The sequence below is a fragment of the Tetrao urogallus genome (assembly GCF_951394365.1).
Source record: "Tetrao urogallus genome assembly, chromosome: 11".
Lineage (NCBI taxonomy): Eukaryota > Metazoa > Chordata > Aves > Galliformes > Phasianidae > Tetrao > Tetrao urogallus.
Genome location: NC_136824.1, coordinates 5,389,683 through 5,407,351, shown reverse-complemented (window position 1 = coordinate 5,407,351; position 17,669 = coordinate 5,389,683). Strand labels below are relative to the sequence as shown.

At 39.3% G+C, this 17,669-nt stretch overlaps 1 protein-coding gene across 1 annotated transcript in view; it reads left to right on the top strand.

Annotated features, from left to right (window-relative positions):
• MCTP2 (multiple C2 and transmembrane domain containing 2) overlaps window positions 1-17,669 on the top strand; it is a gene marked incomplete at both ends in the record, with an annotated part of 96,093 nt that overhangs the window by 35,430 nt on the left and 42,994 nt on the right. Inside the window, 6 exons of the mRNA XM_079541163.1 lie at window positions 685-871; window positions 1,790-1,883; window positions 4,986-5,088; window positions 7,473-7,575; window positions 16,456-16,557; window positions 17,337-17,411. Of these exons, the coding sequence (XP_079397289.1) occupies window positions 685-871; window positions 1,790-1,883; window positions 4,986-5,088; window positions 7,473-7,575; window positions 16,456-16,557; window positions 17,337-17,411 (664 nt within the window). The remainder of the gene's footprint in view (window positions 1-684; window positions 872-1,789; window positions 1,884-4,985; window positions 5,089-7,472; window positions 7,576-16,455; window positions 16,558-17,336; window positions 17,412-17,669) is intronic.

The following is a 17,669-nucleotide window of genomic DNA, read 5'->3' as shown; positions in this document are numbered from 1 at the left end:
GCAAGGTGATTAGACTTTCAGTTGCATTGAGCTGCTCCCTTCACATGGATGTCTAGCAATCTCCCCTTTAGCCCATCCTTATCTTTTATTATTGTCTCTTCATAAATGTTTCTCTTTTTTATTTTATTATTTTACATCAGATTAATGATGCATACAATGCGCTGAGGGTGGGGGGAGCTTTCAAGGCAGCCCTTTCCCCTGGGAAATATAACAGTACACTGAAAACGTAACTCTAGTAAGGCTTGTAAAAGAGATTGGGGCATACAGTATAATGTAGCATAAAATCGAGTATGTGACTTTAAAGAAACGAATCTATTTTAGGCTAATGTCTTAAATTTTGTGTTTGCCCCTTTCCTTTTCCCCAAGGCGAAGTAAAATTCTTTCAAATCCATCACAAACCACCAGGGGATTTGAGAGGAGAAGTGAGGCAGGCCAGAGTTTTCTACTGTATAACCCAAACCTTTTACCTTTGCTTTACCAGTAGGTGAACCAGAAAGCAAAAAACAGCATTAGGTACAATGGAAACTGGCTGCTTTGTTTTCCATGTTTAGTTCCATATGGGCATACACACGTGCATACCTCCACAAAGCTTTTGTTGCCTGCTTGCTACTGAAATCAATATTAAATATTGCTTTATTTTATTTACTTCCTCTTATTCATTAACCCTTGGCATTGTTGTTCTAGATGTAAAGTTGACATTTCTGCCCTGTCAATGAAGCAGACAAATTACTTAGAGCTGCCTCTGGAAAAACATCCGGGGTCCCTGATAATGCTGATTGCTGTCACCCCTTGTACGGGAGTGTCCATCTCTGATCTGTGTGTCTGCCCTCTGGGAGACCCCAGTGAAAGAAAACAGATTGCACAGCGCTATGTGAGTTTGCATTTTTTTTTTCTCTTTTTTTTTTTTTTAACCCCTTTTCTGCTTCTTTTTGCAAACCATCCAAAACTGCGACCAAAACAAAGACAAAAAGAGAAGGGAAAAAAGAAATAAGATTTGTCCAGTCATAATAGCATGTCTCTTACCACAGAAAACTATTACTTGGAAATAGTTATTGTCTTTAGAATGACAAGTAGATTGGCAGGGTGGATAGACTAGAGCAATTTGGATGCTTGTATTTGTTGAGTTTTAAGCTAATGCTTTCCTTTGAAAACTTGAATTATGTTAAGACCTTATCATGAGGAATGAGAGACTTTGAATATCAAGGAAAGAGAAAATAGTACTTAGTTTTCTTTTCTCCTTTGAGATGATATGGAATATGTTTTGAATTTTCATGTTTGGGTGGACTGATTCATTTGATGGCTTCCATGCTTCAATCCTTTTAAGCTGAGCATGAAAGAATAAGCCTGTCTCTCTGTAAAATGGGGTGTGATTCTGAAGCACGATGAATTCAAATAACTTGATAACACTTTGAAGAGCACCTGATTTAGAGTGCTATCTTCCTAGACCCATGCTGCTTCTCCATATCTACTTCTGTCTCATATTTTGTTTTGATGGGCAGATGATATTTCCATAAGCAAGCAGAGTTCCTTCAGTCTCCATCATGAAATTAATGTGTAACTTAAGTGAACTAAGAATCCTCTTAAGAGCTGCTAGTTGAGATGTCATGAAATTTTGGTTTTGCTATGCGTTGAGAAGCGGATAGTAGAAGGATGTACACACGATATTGGCTGCTAAACTGAAATGCTGTAGAAACAGGGAATGAATATTAGTAAACCATTTTGTAGTTCATCAATTTGTTTCTTACTGAATTACAACTTAATGTATTCTAAAATGTTTTTCTCTTTGCAGAGTATAAAGAATTCCTTTAGAGACATGAAGGACGTTGGTTTCTTACAGGTCAAAGTTTTAAAGGCAGTTGACCTCCTGGCAGCAGATTTTGCAGGTATTCCATTTCTGTTTTCCAGCATCTGATGCAATAATATATTTGGAGTGTTATTTACACTGACTGTTGAACAAAGGAAAGCAAATCTCATTGCTTCTTTGCAGTGTGAAGCCTGCCCCAAGAAACTGAGATGCAAAATATCTTTGACTTGCACTCCCAAAATGTGTGGGACTAACACTTTTTAAAAATACAACTTCATATTGTTTCTCCAGGGAAGGGCTAGAGAATTGATATTGTTCTGTACTGACTGCCAGGATATTATTATTTTTATTATCATCTTCTCCAGGATTCTGGAGACCTTTTAATTCCCCTTTGTATCTTGCAGCATCTCGTAATTCACAGTCACAGCATTGTGTGCTGTATATTTGCTGACAGTCTGCTTTGTTTTTTTGGTTTTGTTTTTTTTGGTCAAGGATAACTTGTTGATAAAGGCAAGAACGATGCTAGAGAGAAAACACTCTTGCCCCATTCTCTGGAATTCACGCAGACAGTGTAACATAAGAGAACACTGCTCCTAAAATAAGGACCAAAGGATAAAACCCAGCATTAATCATGGTCCTATTTCAGTTTCAATTCCCTGCTTCGGGAGAGATTTCTGCAGACACTGGTACTTCAAATAACTGAATAATTTAATTTGAAAACAAAGGAAAAAAGCCTTCCAATAAGGAAAGGTAGCTTGTGCAGCAACTTTGCAATGGCGAAGCACGACCTTTGTCAAATGACAATGCTAGTGCTGTATCAAAATATGTATGTGGTGTTTAGGGAAAGAACTGAGCTTAGGAGGTTTGGGGCTCTTTGGAAAACTTCACCGATGCTAAAGCAGTTCCATCGGTGATGGATTTGGCTCCCTTTCCCTCAGTTCTTAACCAGGAGCATTTGGGTAGATTATGAACATTGGAAGAGGCGCACAGGTTCTTGATTCTGCAATTGAAAGACTTTTCATACAGGGTTTGTGACACACATTCCTTGTGCATAGCGGAGAATGAAATTCTGCTTAAGTAAAAGGTTACTCAGTCTGTCATTATATTCAAAATAACCCAGGCTTTGAGCCTGATTCATGAAGCAAATGACAAATTGTTTTTCAATGGCAGGGCTGAAAATATCCTAGTATTATGCTGTAATAGACCCACCAAATTGCAAAAGGATGCAGCCATTTTAGGTAAAAATAGCATAATTTCTGATCATGTAATGAGAGACATAAAGATTAATTATCTGTTCTGAGCCATTCATAAATGATTAGTGCAGCAATTATGGGCTTCCATAATAGAGCCCTCCTAGAGCAGTGCCATATTTCCTGCATTACCAGAGAGACTGCTCAGATTTATTGTTATTGATAAAAGTAAACTCAAAGTCCGGCTAAAATCTGATAAAGGAATAATTGTGGAGACAATAAGAAGCACGCAGATTTCTGAAGGCTTAATAAAGGAACTGTCTGAGCAGGTGGCATTCCCTCCCTGTGCTGTCCCACAGCAGTAACAATTCTCAGGTGTGCAAACTTCTGGAGGTGAGAAGCGTTGTGCCACCTTACACCTTGTTCCTTACTTGGTGTGATTGGGAATTCTGTTTGCTTATGTTAGTGCTGTAGATCTGAAGTGTAGGTTTCTATCCCATGGAAACAACACAGCTCCTGCTTTGATCAGCGTTTTGGAAATCTGTACTCTGCCATTTGATACAAATTTTAGGCAAGTTTCTGCACAGATGTACCAAATATGTACAAGTTCTTCAGGCACAGCTAGCCCAGTTTGAGCCTTCCACACTTGAATATTCCTAGATAATAGTTTGTTGATGTGAAAATGACTTTCTGCTTTATTGGATGTTTTTGGTGTATGCAAGGGAGTTCTTCTCAAATGCTGCATTTGCTCACTGACCAAAAAATAGCATTCAGAATATCAGATTATACAGTGGGATTGTTTTTGGCACGTACCAGTTTGCATTTCAAGCAGTTTCTCTGAAGTGCTGCTTTTCAGGGAGTGGGCACGTAAGCTGAAAAAAAGACAGATTCTAGTAGTGTACACAGTTCTTAAATTTTACCAATATTGAACTAGTCAATGCCCACTGTTTACATACTGAAAAGATTCCACGTTATTTCGTATACTTTTCAGAGTAAGAACCTTAAGAGCCCTTCACTAATAGTAGATTACAAAAAAGAAAGCTTTGGCTTTAATATCTTCACCCTACTTCCTAAATCCCTGCATTGCTGCCGTACTTCCTTGCATATGTAGAAGTTAGGCTGGGTAGTCTGTGGCTGAATTGTACATGAAAACTGACAATGAGATTAAATCAGATACTGAGTCAGACACACTGATAAACGGAGCTCTGCTCGTGGTGCAAACTGCTGAGCTGCATTATACTCTGAAAGCTACAAATTCATGCAGTGTGCTTTATCAAAAGCATATATTAATGCATTAGCAAACATCTGCACTGTAATACGTCCCACACCAGCATCCTTCTCTTTAGAAGGTTTTGTTTACTCTATTTGGTTTTTGGTTTTAAATACCCTGCCCGCTTCACACCTGGATTCTGCAGTTGGATCTTTTAGTTGATTTGGGTTTTACTGAAGCTGCAACGCTGTGTAGGGTCTCCTTAGCTTCAAGGATTTGCTCACATGGAATTGGCTGATGAAGTGCTACTGATACAGACACAGTGCCATGCGTCTCTTCTTGTGGTGTGGCTAATTAATCCTGTAATCAACTGGAGAAGACCACGCACTCTAAGAAGAGGGTGAAAGAGCTGTAACTGAAGCTCTGGCACTCTCCTGAGTCAGAGTGACAGTACCGCTTTCACGTCATCTGAGTAGTTGTCAACTTGAGGAGATTTTTCTTGCTGAACAGATTTAGAGATTACTCTCTGTAAATCTCAGATTTCAGGTATTAGAGTGAAGACACCTAAGTGGATTATAAAGTGATGTTGATTTCAAAACTGAAGATGCAGTGGTGATATTGTTTATTTAGCACAAGTCATTCCACAGGTGGGAGGCAACTTCCAGTTACTTTGACACCAGTCAAGTTCGGTGGCTGTACTACAACAAAAGAATGCATGCTAACCACAATGACAGGTTCACTTTTCTTATTTTTTAATTCCAGTCTGATTTTCTTTCCATAGGTAAAAGTGATCCTTTCTGTGTGTTGGAGCTGGGAAATGACAGTCTTCAAACACACACCGTTTATAAGAACCTCAATCCAGAGTGGAACAAAGTTTTCACATTGTAAGTGAATTGCTTTTGAAAACATGATGAAACACCAAACAGTTAGCAGCTGATCTATAAAAGCTATTGACTTCGGAAAAATACAAAGGTCAAGTTAAAGATATGTCATTTTTTCATAGTCAGAGGAGGATGTTGGAGAAATATCAAATATAACTCAATTGGAGCTTTTTGCCTTTTAGTAGTTCTTGCATGGAGTTTATTAATAGAAGTCATTAAAAGAAGAATTACTGTGATATTTATAGGAAGAATCATGACTGGACATAATGGAGTTGTATCTGGATCCAAGAGATAATATAATGGAAAGTTATGACCAGATACTCATGCCTACGTTTTCCATAATTTAAAATAAAATGTTTCATGGCAGAATACCTCATTTAATTTATAAGCAACAGGAACAATGTGAGCTCTAATTTTCTGCTTGTTTCTTATGAATTTAAACTAATCAAAGATTGCTTAACACAAATTAGAAGCTTGCACTTTTGTTTTCATAAAAATCTGTGTTTTGGGGGTGAATTCATGAGTAAGAAAAAGTGATAGTTCAGTTACTGACAGTCAAATTCTTTATCTTCCTTTATGTTTTGTGATATCTGATTGAAATAAATATCTCCAACGTTGTAATAGTCAGTGTCAAAGGAGGAAATGGTGAGGGCTGGCAGTCGAGCATTTGTAGCATTTATAGAAGAATGGAAGAACAGTTTGAGAATTACAGATTTCTTGCAAAAGCAACATTCCAAAACACTTAGTTGGATGCGAACACAATAAAAAATATCAGATCTCTTTGATAGAAGTACTTTGCTGGATTTCTGTTTAATTCATGGATGCAGCTGAATGCATGTCTCTTGGAGTCCTTTCCTTTGCTTTGCTTTGTCTGTTTTCAGGAAGTTCCCACTCGTTGTTTATTCTGTGATGGTGCCAACAAATGAGTCTTTTTGGATGTTCGGACAATAAAATAAACCTTAATAAGAATCCCAAATCTTTTTTTTTTTTTTTTTAAAGGAAGTTTGTTTCTATACTTCCTGAGAGTCTCAGAAATGTCAGCTGCAGGCTATCACTAACTTTCTTATTTCTGGTGCACGGCCACTCTGAGCAGCAAATTCAGAAAAAATTCAAAAAAACAGAGCCCATCAGGTTCCCACAACTCTCTTTAGATTTCTTTTTCTATTTTTTTTTCCCCTTTAATCAAGATCAAACTACTTAAAAGCTATTGGTGATGATTTAGAGCAGAGTGGATTGTTCTTAGTGAATCCCTTTCAGATGGAGCATTTAATATCACCAAAGAGCCTTTCCTGTAATACTTGGTTATTCTGCAACGCACTTATTGTGTCACACTGTGGGTTTCTTAATATTTTATACCACTGGTGGCTATGATGTATGGAAAACTGTAATGGTTTGTTAGAGGTATGTGGAAATTTGGTTGCTGAAGTGAGGGGTTTTGATGTATTTTAAAGACAAAGTCTTGTAAATAGTGCATATGTCATGCAGATCATTCCTGGGTCACACTGAAGAACACACTGTGATTGCTAGCTGGAGGGACACGCAGGTGTCTTCGAGCTCCTGACTCTGCTCTGTAAAGAGCAAATCCACAGTGTCAAAGGGAGAGGTTGCATGAGCGGGACTGCCCTGAAATGGCCTTCTAGGGAGGATAGCTGCACTGATTTAAATGACAAGCAGGTGCCCTGCCATGTGCCTCTTCCTTTAATTCTAGCGTGTGGTAGAGGGAAAAGAGGAGATACTGAATGCAACTCATAAATCAGCTCTGGTTACCCGGGTTTTGCAAGCACACATGTAACTTCTCTGAAATGAGTCTGATCTACTAATAATCTGATAAAATACTCAGGATCGAGTGCCTGCTGCCACACTAGTTGAAAATTTGGATTGAATGGAATAAAAATATTGTACATTTGGCCTTTAATTAGGGTTGTTAGGTTTATTATTTTTGAAGTAATTGGTTTTGCTAATAGTTTAAAAGGAACCTAATAGCTCAAGTCAAATGAAATTACATGTTTTGCTTCTTGGATTATTTTTTACATATGCACATATCCTGGAGCCTGGTTTTGAATTCAGTCCTGGACCCCTCCTGGCCACCAGCTTTCTCTGTTTGAGAGAAGAGTTAATCCATCCTTACAATCAACATAGATGCACAAAAAATGCCACCGTCTGGTAGTTGTTTATTCTTCACCTAGTTATGTGACTGCAACACGAGGGGAAAGCTTGGGGAATATCCATCATTTGATTCAATTTTTTTGGAATTTAATTAAACACTAGTTTTATACTCCAAGGTAATACAAACTTAATTAGTAAAACAGCATTCTCAGATCTTTGTGGGGAAGATTGCGTGAATGTGTATCGAATATCACTGTTTGTGTCTGCCCTTTTCATTACAGCCCTATTAAAGATATTCATGACGTTCTGGAAGTGACAGTGTTTGATGAAGATGGAGATAAACCCCCTGATTTTCTTGGGAAAGTTGCTATCCCTTTGCTGTCTGTAAGTTACCTTCATATATCTTTCAAATATTGGTGGTTTCACTGGGAATGAGTTGTGTTTCCATTCTTCGTAGTGCAAAGCAGCAATGATTTGGAGACAAACAGCTTTAGTGACCTGTATGTGCCTTAGCTGGCAGTGTTTGTAGTCCTCTTTAGTGTAACAAGCATTGCCAGCCCATTTTAATAGAAATTTAGTTGATTGGAAAGAAAATTGCAGAAGTGTCTGTACTTCATCAGCACTACATGCCATGTAGGTCTGAAAACATAATTGAGTTGTTCTGTGTGTTTCCACATCATCTTCCGAAGGTAACATTTTATGCATGTCTTTGTTCTGTCTTGCTTCTTTTTGCTCCAGGAAAGTAATTGCACATCACAGTAGGATTGACTAGAGATAGCTGTTGTTATTGGCACAGCTGAATAAAATTACCTAAAAGGGGTGTTTTCTGCTCCACAGTGCTTTTAAAGACGGGTGGCTTTTGTTCTGTAAACAAATATGTGAGGAGTGAATGCTACCACGGGAGTATAAAATCAAAACTGGAAACAAAGCAAGCTCAGGGGAAAAGAGTTGCTCTGGAGATGAAGGAGTGTTAAAGGTTTTTCTGAAATGGCCAAAAAAAGGCCAAGCTAAAGAGAAGGGAACATGAAAGGGTTGTTATAAGGCATTAATAGAGAAATGGGTCAAAGCAGTTTTGTGTAGGGTGAGACTGATTTAATTTGGAACAAGGCTGGTAATAACAGAGTAAACCAGATCAAGAGGATGCAAACAGCTCCATGTGTGTGTTTGCAGTATCATAGAAGGTTCTGGTAAATTTTGCAGTAAAGTTTGCAAATAACTTTCTGGGTTGTTGCTTTTGTTAAATCAGTAGCTGAGGATAAGTCTCATGGACTCTTATATCATTCCAGTTCTGTAAGCACACACTTAACTTCAAGCGTGGGATTTCCCTTGAGTTTTAAAGCATCACATTTTGCAGTCGATTCCGTACAGAGAAGAGAGGGTATTGCAGGCTGTGCATGGGTACTGCCTTGTGCTCCATGCAAATATTCATGCTTACGGCATATCACACAGCGTGAGCAATGCTTGCAGTAGTGCAAACCTTTTGGTAATGCACAGTGTGATGCTGTGGGTAATAGCTCTCCTGAATAGGCAGTCGGTGAGTCTTGATTGAAATTACAGAGTACAAAATTGCCGTATTGTTTTGAAGCATTCCTGTGAAGGCATATTCACCTCTGCAGAAAGGCTGGCGTGCATCTCTCACATTCAAGGCAAAAGAGTTTGACTCTTAGAGGTGGGCAACTGCAGGGAAAGCTTTGTTGTGGGAATGAGTTAGTGGGGCTCCATCCTTGCTGAAAGTGGAGTGATGGTAAGTTTCTAGAGAGAAAGCAAAAATTCCATTAAATCAAAGCAGCCCCTCAGGGTCAGCTGGGAAATATATGGACGCAGGTTAGGTAAGGGACCAATCAAGATCAGAAGGGGGAAGTTGAACTACAAATATTTGATGTTTCCAAATAAATAATGAAATGCCTGAAAAGCTCTTGAATCGTTTTAGAGAATATGATCACAGCTTAAAGAATGCTTTATAGTGGTAAAGGAACAGGCTAATATGCTCCAGTTCTGTTACTGTTTTGTTTATGTATATTTCTTGTGCATTCAAATCGAAAGCAATGTGGCTTCTGAATTTCTTCAGGAACGTGTTTTTATGTTGATTTTCATTCACTGTGTGCTTTTTCTGAGCTATTCTGGAGTCCAGATTGTGGGCATACTTGGGATACAGAACCATAGAACGGCCTGGAGGTGACCCTAAAGGTCATTAAATCCCAGCCTCTCTGCCATGGGCAGGGTTGCCAACCACCAGATCAGGCTGACCGGGGCTCCATCCAGCCTGCCCTTAAGTAAGGTGGATAAGACATGCGTAAACTGCAGCAGTGGCTGTGGGGTAAATACCGGGCTTAAGGAACCTCAATGCTGCATTCAAGCAGCAATGCTAGGCAGAGATGCTCTATCCATCCATTAGGGCCAGAGACCTGGGTACTGCTTGACTGGGGTCACTGTAGGCAGAAAAATAATAAAACTTCCATTTGGGGACTTTGTGGAACAGATATGTTCATTTTATATATTCGTAGCTTGTGTTCAAGCTGCCTTGTATTCTGTCTGCCTCCCTGGCTTACACTGCAAGTTCTGTTTGAGGCTGGGGATGCTTTAGATTATTTGTCTATTTTTTAGTGGCTTGAGTCTTCAGTATGTCCACTTTCAGAACAGTATTAAAGTCAGTTTGGCACGAAGGATGATTTGATGTTTACAGGGAAGGAAAACTCTTAACATCTTTTATTCCATTTTTGATCACTTGGTTAATTTTTCCCCAAGTCCTCATATCTCTGATGTTCCTGGAAGAGAGTGGCTGGAGCAGCTGCTCTCCTGCAGACCCTGTGCTTGCCAAATGGTCTGCATGATCGGCAGCAGGCTGTGTGGGCTCACAGTGAGAAGATGTTAGAGTTGGATTTTCTGTTGATTTTATAGGCATTTGTCAAGTATCCCTTAGGAAGCATGTAACAAGGCAGAGCAGGGGAGTGCATGTGTGTGGTAATGTCCAAATTCTATTCAGCGTAGGTTTTTTGTCCAAAGTTTGAGACAAAAAATAAAATAAAAATTGTTTATGCTTTCCCTTGCCAACTGGTTTTCTTCCTTCCCATCCAAACTTCTCTGCCTCCTATTTCAGTCAAATCTAGCATAAATATATTCATCTCTGCTTCTGATTAAAAACATTTTGCACCTATTAACTTGGTTCAGACAGAGAATGGCAATTTCCTAAGCTCTTATTCTTGAAATGAGTATTTCGACGTATGTTGTGAATTTAGCTATAAATTTGAATCTATCCTTTGAACCATTTAGATAAATATGTTGAAAGCGAACAATAGTTAAAGATTCAAGGAAACCTCACAAATCATACAAGTTTAATTTCTTAGGCCTAATATTTGGCTTGCATTAGGTTCCTTTTTGAAATAGAAATGCATTTGCCTCTTTGTTCCTCTCATGTAAGTTAAAAATGCACTGGCCTGAGTTGTGAGCTGTCAGCACGTGAAATCAGTTTTCTTCAGGAACTGTTCATGGATGGCTCGATTTTCTTAGTGAAGAAATGCTTTGGATAGGGTATACGTTGGAGGGTTTGGAAAAGTTTAATTTGAAAGAAAACTTTGGTTTGAATGTGTCCAGAAGTCTTGCAGTGGCATTTTGCAAACATGAATACACCTTCATCATCCCATTAACTCAAAGTCTCTGTGATTTTTTTGTGTACTGATATTATGTTCGTGCTTCCCAGTCACCACTGACTGTGATCTAGGCTTATGGAATTCATTAATTAAGAAGCAAGCACATTTGGCAACAGAAGAGCTTTAAAGTGACAGGAATAAAGCTGAAAACTTCACATTCTTTTGATGGGCATGACGACTGCATGGTTGCTTTGTTTCTCATGGAGCTCTATTAATGAGCAGTGCAGACATGGATTTTGATAGCATTGTACCAAGTTTGGTGTTTTCTCTATGTGTAGATAGTTGTGGACAGAAGGAGTGAAGTAATGATTTGCCTTTTGCCATTTCGCAAAAATGAAATCTAAATGCAGAGCTTGCTTTTTACTTTTAGCTTTTCTGTGTTAATCAACCTATGGCATTTTTTCTCCTGCCCTTCTTTATGTTGAACGATTCTCCACGTCTAAAACATGTAAATGAGACTTCATCTCAAATAGTGTTCACAGCTCCAGATATCCGCAGTCACAGAAGTGGCAGATAAACTGAAAAAGATGCAAATTACTGCTACCAGTATTGAACAAAATGGAGCTCTGTTGTCCAACGGTGACCTGGAGAATCTGGCTAGGAGAGGGATTGGATTCTCAGACATTGGGCAATGAGAGGTTAAACCAGACCACTGAACATAGCAGGTTTTTGTGTTAGAAACTGAAGAAGACACAAGAAATGAAGAAGTAAGGCAAAAAGTTAAGTGCTTCAAGAAAGGAGTTTCATGGGTTTAGTGATTTTTCTTTTTGTAGGTTTTAGGGACTTGAACTAATTATGAAAGTAGTCCTTCCCATCTGTGTTCATTTGTGCCCTCGGTCTTACTGAAAGCAGCCAGGTTTCTGTCTGTAAGGCTCTGTCTTTTTTGCTTTGCTTCAAGAGGCTCCTGTCTCCTGGAGGACTGCAAGCAAGAGGCATGGGATCATATCGTGTGCTTCAGTAAATCTTAAAGCAGGGTATATCAAATATCGTCATGTAGAAAGACCTTTGAGTGAAGAGTTGTATGGCAGGCTGGAATGTTTTTATCTGCTGAGTTATCAGCTCAGAGTAGATTTCAGCTGCGCCCTTTTTTCAGCAAACAGGAAGAGGTCTCTGAAATGTTTCCAAGTGCGGCACAAGGTCGGTAGCTAAAGATACAGTGGAAACAACTAGCATGACTTTTGCAAGCTTAATTGTCTGAAACATGGCCTGGATTCAGAGAACAGACACCTGCCAGTTGTGATTACTTATCACTTGACCATAAGTATACAGCCTTTTGCAGGAGGAAGGTTTAGAGTTTGAGAGAGCTGTGGAAATGCTGAGTTTATATTGCAGAGGCTGCTGTGCAGTAGATCATCTGTTCTGATTTTCACTTCTCTCACGAACCAGAAATGTTGGAATGAAGGTAAAAGGCATCTCTTCCAGAAAGAAAAGGACACCATTTTTCTGAAATAAAATATTGCCTTGACAATGCTCTGCTTATTGAAGATAGTATTGATGGGACTATGTGGGTGTTTTTTGCTTGACTTTTTTTTTTGAGTGCTACTTGAGGTCTTGTCCTCAGAGTGCTCCTGGGGCTTTCAGCATCTCCTCACTCTGCCTTGGAAGCTTGGCTGCCTGCTTTCAGACAATTGACCCCATACGCGTTCAGTCTTTGGACATCGACCCTCTGCCAAGAATCTGCATTTCTATTGTACTTCGGGTCCTACAAAAGGTTATTAAAAGCAAAATGTTTGGGGGAAAGAGTTTGGGATGAGTGAATGGACATTTCGTATAAAATCTAATGAGCGTATATTACAAGGCTGAGGAGAAACAAAAAAAAAACCTCCTTACTCATATCCAGGTGGATCAAATATGTGCCTTGCTTTCATCTTTTCCTGGGGAAATATGTCCTTTGATAAGAGAAGGTGTGTGTCTATAACAAGACAGCTTTATGTTATTCAGGGCAAATGGTATGACATTGTGCATCAGCAATGAGCTCAAGCAGGAATATCAGAGGTCCCAAATGCTTTAGATGAATTACCTTTGGAGAGTAGCCATTACCCTTTCTGCACGTCACGGGTGTTGATGTACAGAGGTTTAACCCAGCATTGTTCTGTCAGGTCATCGATATATGATATTGAATCTGCATCAAAGCTGGATACGGAGTGAAGTTTTCTTAAAATCAATGTACAAAAAAAAAAAAAAGCCACTAAACCATATTTCTTTGAGACAAGAGCAATGAAAAAACACCCTTTGCTGCGTAAGGGTCCTGTCTTCTCAGTGTTTTGTGTCATATCAATCTCGGCTTTCGCTATTTCATTAAAATTCCCAAGCGGTCAGAAGGTTGTTGCTTAATAGATTTAGCATTGGCTGGCTACATCAATACTGTGTTTAGTCACATTTGTTTTACTGGGGACATCTGTGGGAAGAGTTTAGCAAATATATTCACTCATTTGAAAGGAACTTGATGCACTTTGGGCCTTGACTGTGCTGTGGTCTCATGCACCTGAACATCTCCTTCCAGCTGGGAGGGCAAGCTGAAGCACTGCCAGAGGTTACCTCTGCTTGAAGTGCTCCTGTAGATAGAAATACAGAATGCATGAAGAATTTTAGCTTTGCTTCCAGCTGGTAACTTCTGTATAGAGAAGGAAGTATGATACAGAAGAAGTGGTGAATTGTACTGTTGAAATAGTGCTGCTGGTAATTTGTCTTTCTGAGTTGATTCAGAACACAGAAATACCCCCAAATATCAGAAATTTTCATGGGGTGAGAATGTTGTTTTTTTTTTTTTTTTTTTTTTTCTTTCTGATGGTAACTGTGTCTAATGAAGCTTATCAGTGGGATTGGTGCTACTATCCTTCTGTGCTTGTGGGCAGTCTTGATCGTTGATTGAACTCCAGTGTGTTCCATGCAGCTAACAAGCTTTCAAAGAATGTGCAAGCATTAGTATTACTTAAGGAGACATATATGCACGTGTGTGAAATTAATAAGGGGATAATATTGATAATATATCTTGAAGGACCTCACCTGTAGGTGTTTTCACTTTTAATTCCCATATTCCTTTCCATTCCATTCTTGATGCTTTTACATAAGTTAAACAATTTTAGACATGGCTATCAGGACTATTAGTTCAGGTATCTAGTGGAAGGTGTTTGAGCAGCAGAGAAATTTGATCTTTCCGAATTGAGGTTCCTAGGACCTCAGCACAGGGTGCGATATTGTCCACAGCTGGAGAGAACATGTGAGTGGTTTTTGCAAATAGCAGGGATAGAATTTCTTCCTCCTCCTCTATGGGAGGAGGAAGAAATGGATCCCAAATAAGATTAATATGATTGCTTGTCCCTTGAGACAGAGGGAAATGTTGAACAGAATCTAAACTCTGGCCCAAGAACAGAATAGTTCTGGATGCTCTCTTCTGAGCACAGTTCAGACGTGCTGTCAATTCAATCTCTATGCAGTCATGGGTGTTAGAGTTACCTTACACCTTTTGCTGAGCTGCACTACCATAGCATGTTGCCAAAACTTTTGAGAGACTTCTGTTTGACTTTTTTTTATCAAGGTTTTTTCTCTTCATCCAAATGAAAATGCCAGTTTATAGCCAATTGCTCTTTTCTCTTGTACTTCTCTCTCCTTGAAGAAGGTCAAAAGCTAGGAAATCTGTATTAATTACCAGACCTTCTCCTTCCTTTTGTTTTTTTTTCACTGAATTTAGCAGTGCGTGCAGTGTCTTTCCTTACTGGCTGTGCTCTTAAAATATGTTGGTAAGAAATATATCCAGACAGATTTCCATGTGTCCTTACTGCTGAGTTATGGAAGCATTTCATCCTAAGAATAAAAAGTTGTGAGAACTTTTTGTAACTGAAATACATGAAAATTCAGCCCCCAAATTCATAAGTAAGAAGAATCAATAGTTACGCAGTGTTGATATGCACTGGATATCTCTGTCTCTGCAGACACGCAGCTAGGAACAAAGCTGCTTCTTCTATGCTTTCTTCTGGTGCCGTTGCATTAGATCAAAGCAATAATAATCTCAAGCCAAGTCCATTTGGCCTTTTATCTCTTCTCAGACGAAATGCAATTTTCAGTTTGGAAAATGAAGCATCTTTAGTTTCTGAATAACTTGGAGTGGTTTTGTTTTCATCCTGTATCTTTTAAAACTGTTTCTGCCTTTGCTAGGAGGTGGTGATGAGGGAACTGTTGAAGTAGCAGAATCCTTTCTGAGGGGTAAACAGTGCTTTATATGGCAGTTGGTCTGAGGACCATCTGATATGAGTGATCCTACAAACGGGGTTGGCCACTTCCTTTGTCTTTAACTCCAACCCTTTGTGTTTGTCCTTACATTGAAGGCAGGTTCGTGATCGGTGCCTGTTGTTATTAAAGAGACTCTGCAATTGATTGCATGGCTCCCAGCATCCTGTTAAGCTCAGCTTTGGATGAAAGCATAGTAAAAGCTGGAATTCCTGTTTGGACCCTGATGAGGATGCGAACTTGGGCTTTATGAGAGCCTTCTTCCTTTTTAACTGTCAGCCAGGAAAGCCGTCTACCCTTCGACGAGCTGTTTGGTACAGAAAGGGTGGAGCAGCATTGGGAAGGAAAGTGACCTTTCCCTTGTAACGTGAAATCGCTTGGTTCCTATTATGCCTTTTTTTTCCTCCTTACTCATTTCTGCCATGGTTTATACGAGTGCCTCTTCTAAATGCCAGAGCAGCAATAGCCGTTTTAAATATGGTTGCAATTTCATGCCCCCAAATTTCCTCCGTTATCTTTAATCTTTGATCATTACAGTCCCTGAATGTAGCTTTTTGGTAAGCTGCAGTTTTTTATGTTACTGCTGTTTAGAATTAACTGGTCTGCTTCCTAAAAAGCCAAATGTTTAATCAATACATATCCTACTGTGTATAATAAATACATTTCTGCCATCACTTTTAGAAGAGAGAATGCTTTTGATTTGAGCCAAATAGTTTACAAAATGGTGAGGGAGGGAGGTTGTTTTTCTTTTTATAGGCGTTTAATGTGATAGGGCCAACCGGCAGATTAGAGCATGGAAATGGTATTGAAATTCAGAGGTGGGGGGAGAAGTCTCTTACGTGAATTAGTTAATTTTGAACATTTGTTACATTAACATTCATTCCACTTAAGCTGATTAATTTCTTTGGATTGTGTTCGTTTCCTGGGTAATAATTTGACAACCTTGCAGTAAGCGAAGCATTTGAAGTGAGTTCGTGTACTGGGGTGTGCAGTAGGTGGGTAAGTTGTTGTCGTGGCTCTTTTTCTGAACTTTGGAAGAAAAATTCCATTTTCAACCTGTAATAACGGAGGCTGATTACTTCCCATCAACTCACTGGCTTCCAGGGCAGAATTTTCAAACTGGTTATTGCATGCGCTGCTCTACTATAAAGTACAAGGTTTGTAAATTAAAGTTGGACCATAAGAGATTTAATCTGCAATTTTATAGGTCTCTAATCCAATGGTCATTTTGTATTTCAGGCTCTGAGTATATTATCATGGTTTGGGGAGGATTTTTGTGCTTGTGAGGTGGTTTTTTTTTTTTTTTTTTTTTTTTGGTAGTGTCTTTTAAAATTACATTGTAAATTACAGCTGGGAAAATATTGATGCTTTTTCTCTTCCCAATCTATAGATCAGAAATGGCAAACAAAGTTGTTACATGCTGAAGAATAAAGACTTGGAACGTGCTTCAAAAGGAGTCATTTACTTAGAGCTGGATGTCCTATTTAATCCCGTAAGTTAAAATATTTTCTCTTTGCTTATCATTTGTGTAAGAGATGTGGAAATATGTGCACCTGGGAGGGAGGTAATCGATCCTTTGAAAGCAGGAACCGAGCGGGAAAAGTCCTGACCTCACTGCATCTGGTTGCAATGTTTCATACTGTGGGTGAAGAGACATTGGCACATCCTAACGCGACAGCCCATCTGGGTGGATGGAACAATGCAGGGGCACTTCAGGACTTACAGTGACCACAGGAGCTTTAGGAAGGAGGTGTCAATTGCCATACACCAGGGCTTCGTTTGCAGCAGCCAGAAAAGGGCTTAATGTTTAGATTATTATGCATTACTTTTAACACCTACTTCCTCCCAAAAAAGCTGACCCACAATGTTCTCTTCCCAGGGTGTTGACAGGAAAATTAATGAGGCATGTATGTGGTGCACTTAGTTTTTAGGTGGCTGAGTCAGTCTCAATTGTTTATGCCCTCCAGCTTTGCCGAATGGAATCCCATTTGTTAAGGTCTTTGTGGGCTGTGCCGCAGCTCTGCCTTTGCCAGCCCTGTGGTACAGTGAGAGTGGTTAGCAAAACTCCAGGGAACAGGGCAGAAGCAGTCCAGGTTCTTCCACCTATACGTATTGAACGTACAGGATGATGAATACTTATTTTATTTCCTCCGTAAGGTGCCCTCTTGATTTCTTTTAGTCTTCTCCTAGAAATCCCTTAAAAGAGAGAAAAATCCTAGTGCTATAAAGAATAATGAATTGAAAAGTACATGACTTCCTTATTTATTTTAGATCAAAGCAACTATTAGAACATTCAAGCCCCGCGAAAAGCGCTTCACTGAGGAGAACCGCAAATTTTCTAAGAAGGTAAAGGTTATCTCTGGGCTCAGCTCTGATGCTTACTTGGGAAAGATTTGAGTTACTTTGGCCATGAACAACACCCATTTACGTGTAAAACACTGAACACATGTAAATTCTGTGCATTTCGTTGTGTTTAAAGGCTTTCTGATCTAATTTGCATCAGTAGTTCAGCTTTGTGCCTCAGAATAGGGAAAATGATAGTTGTGGGTAATGCACGGTTAAAAGCACCTGAAGCAAAGCACAAGCCCTGTTCTTTTATTTCAG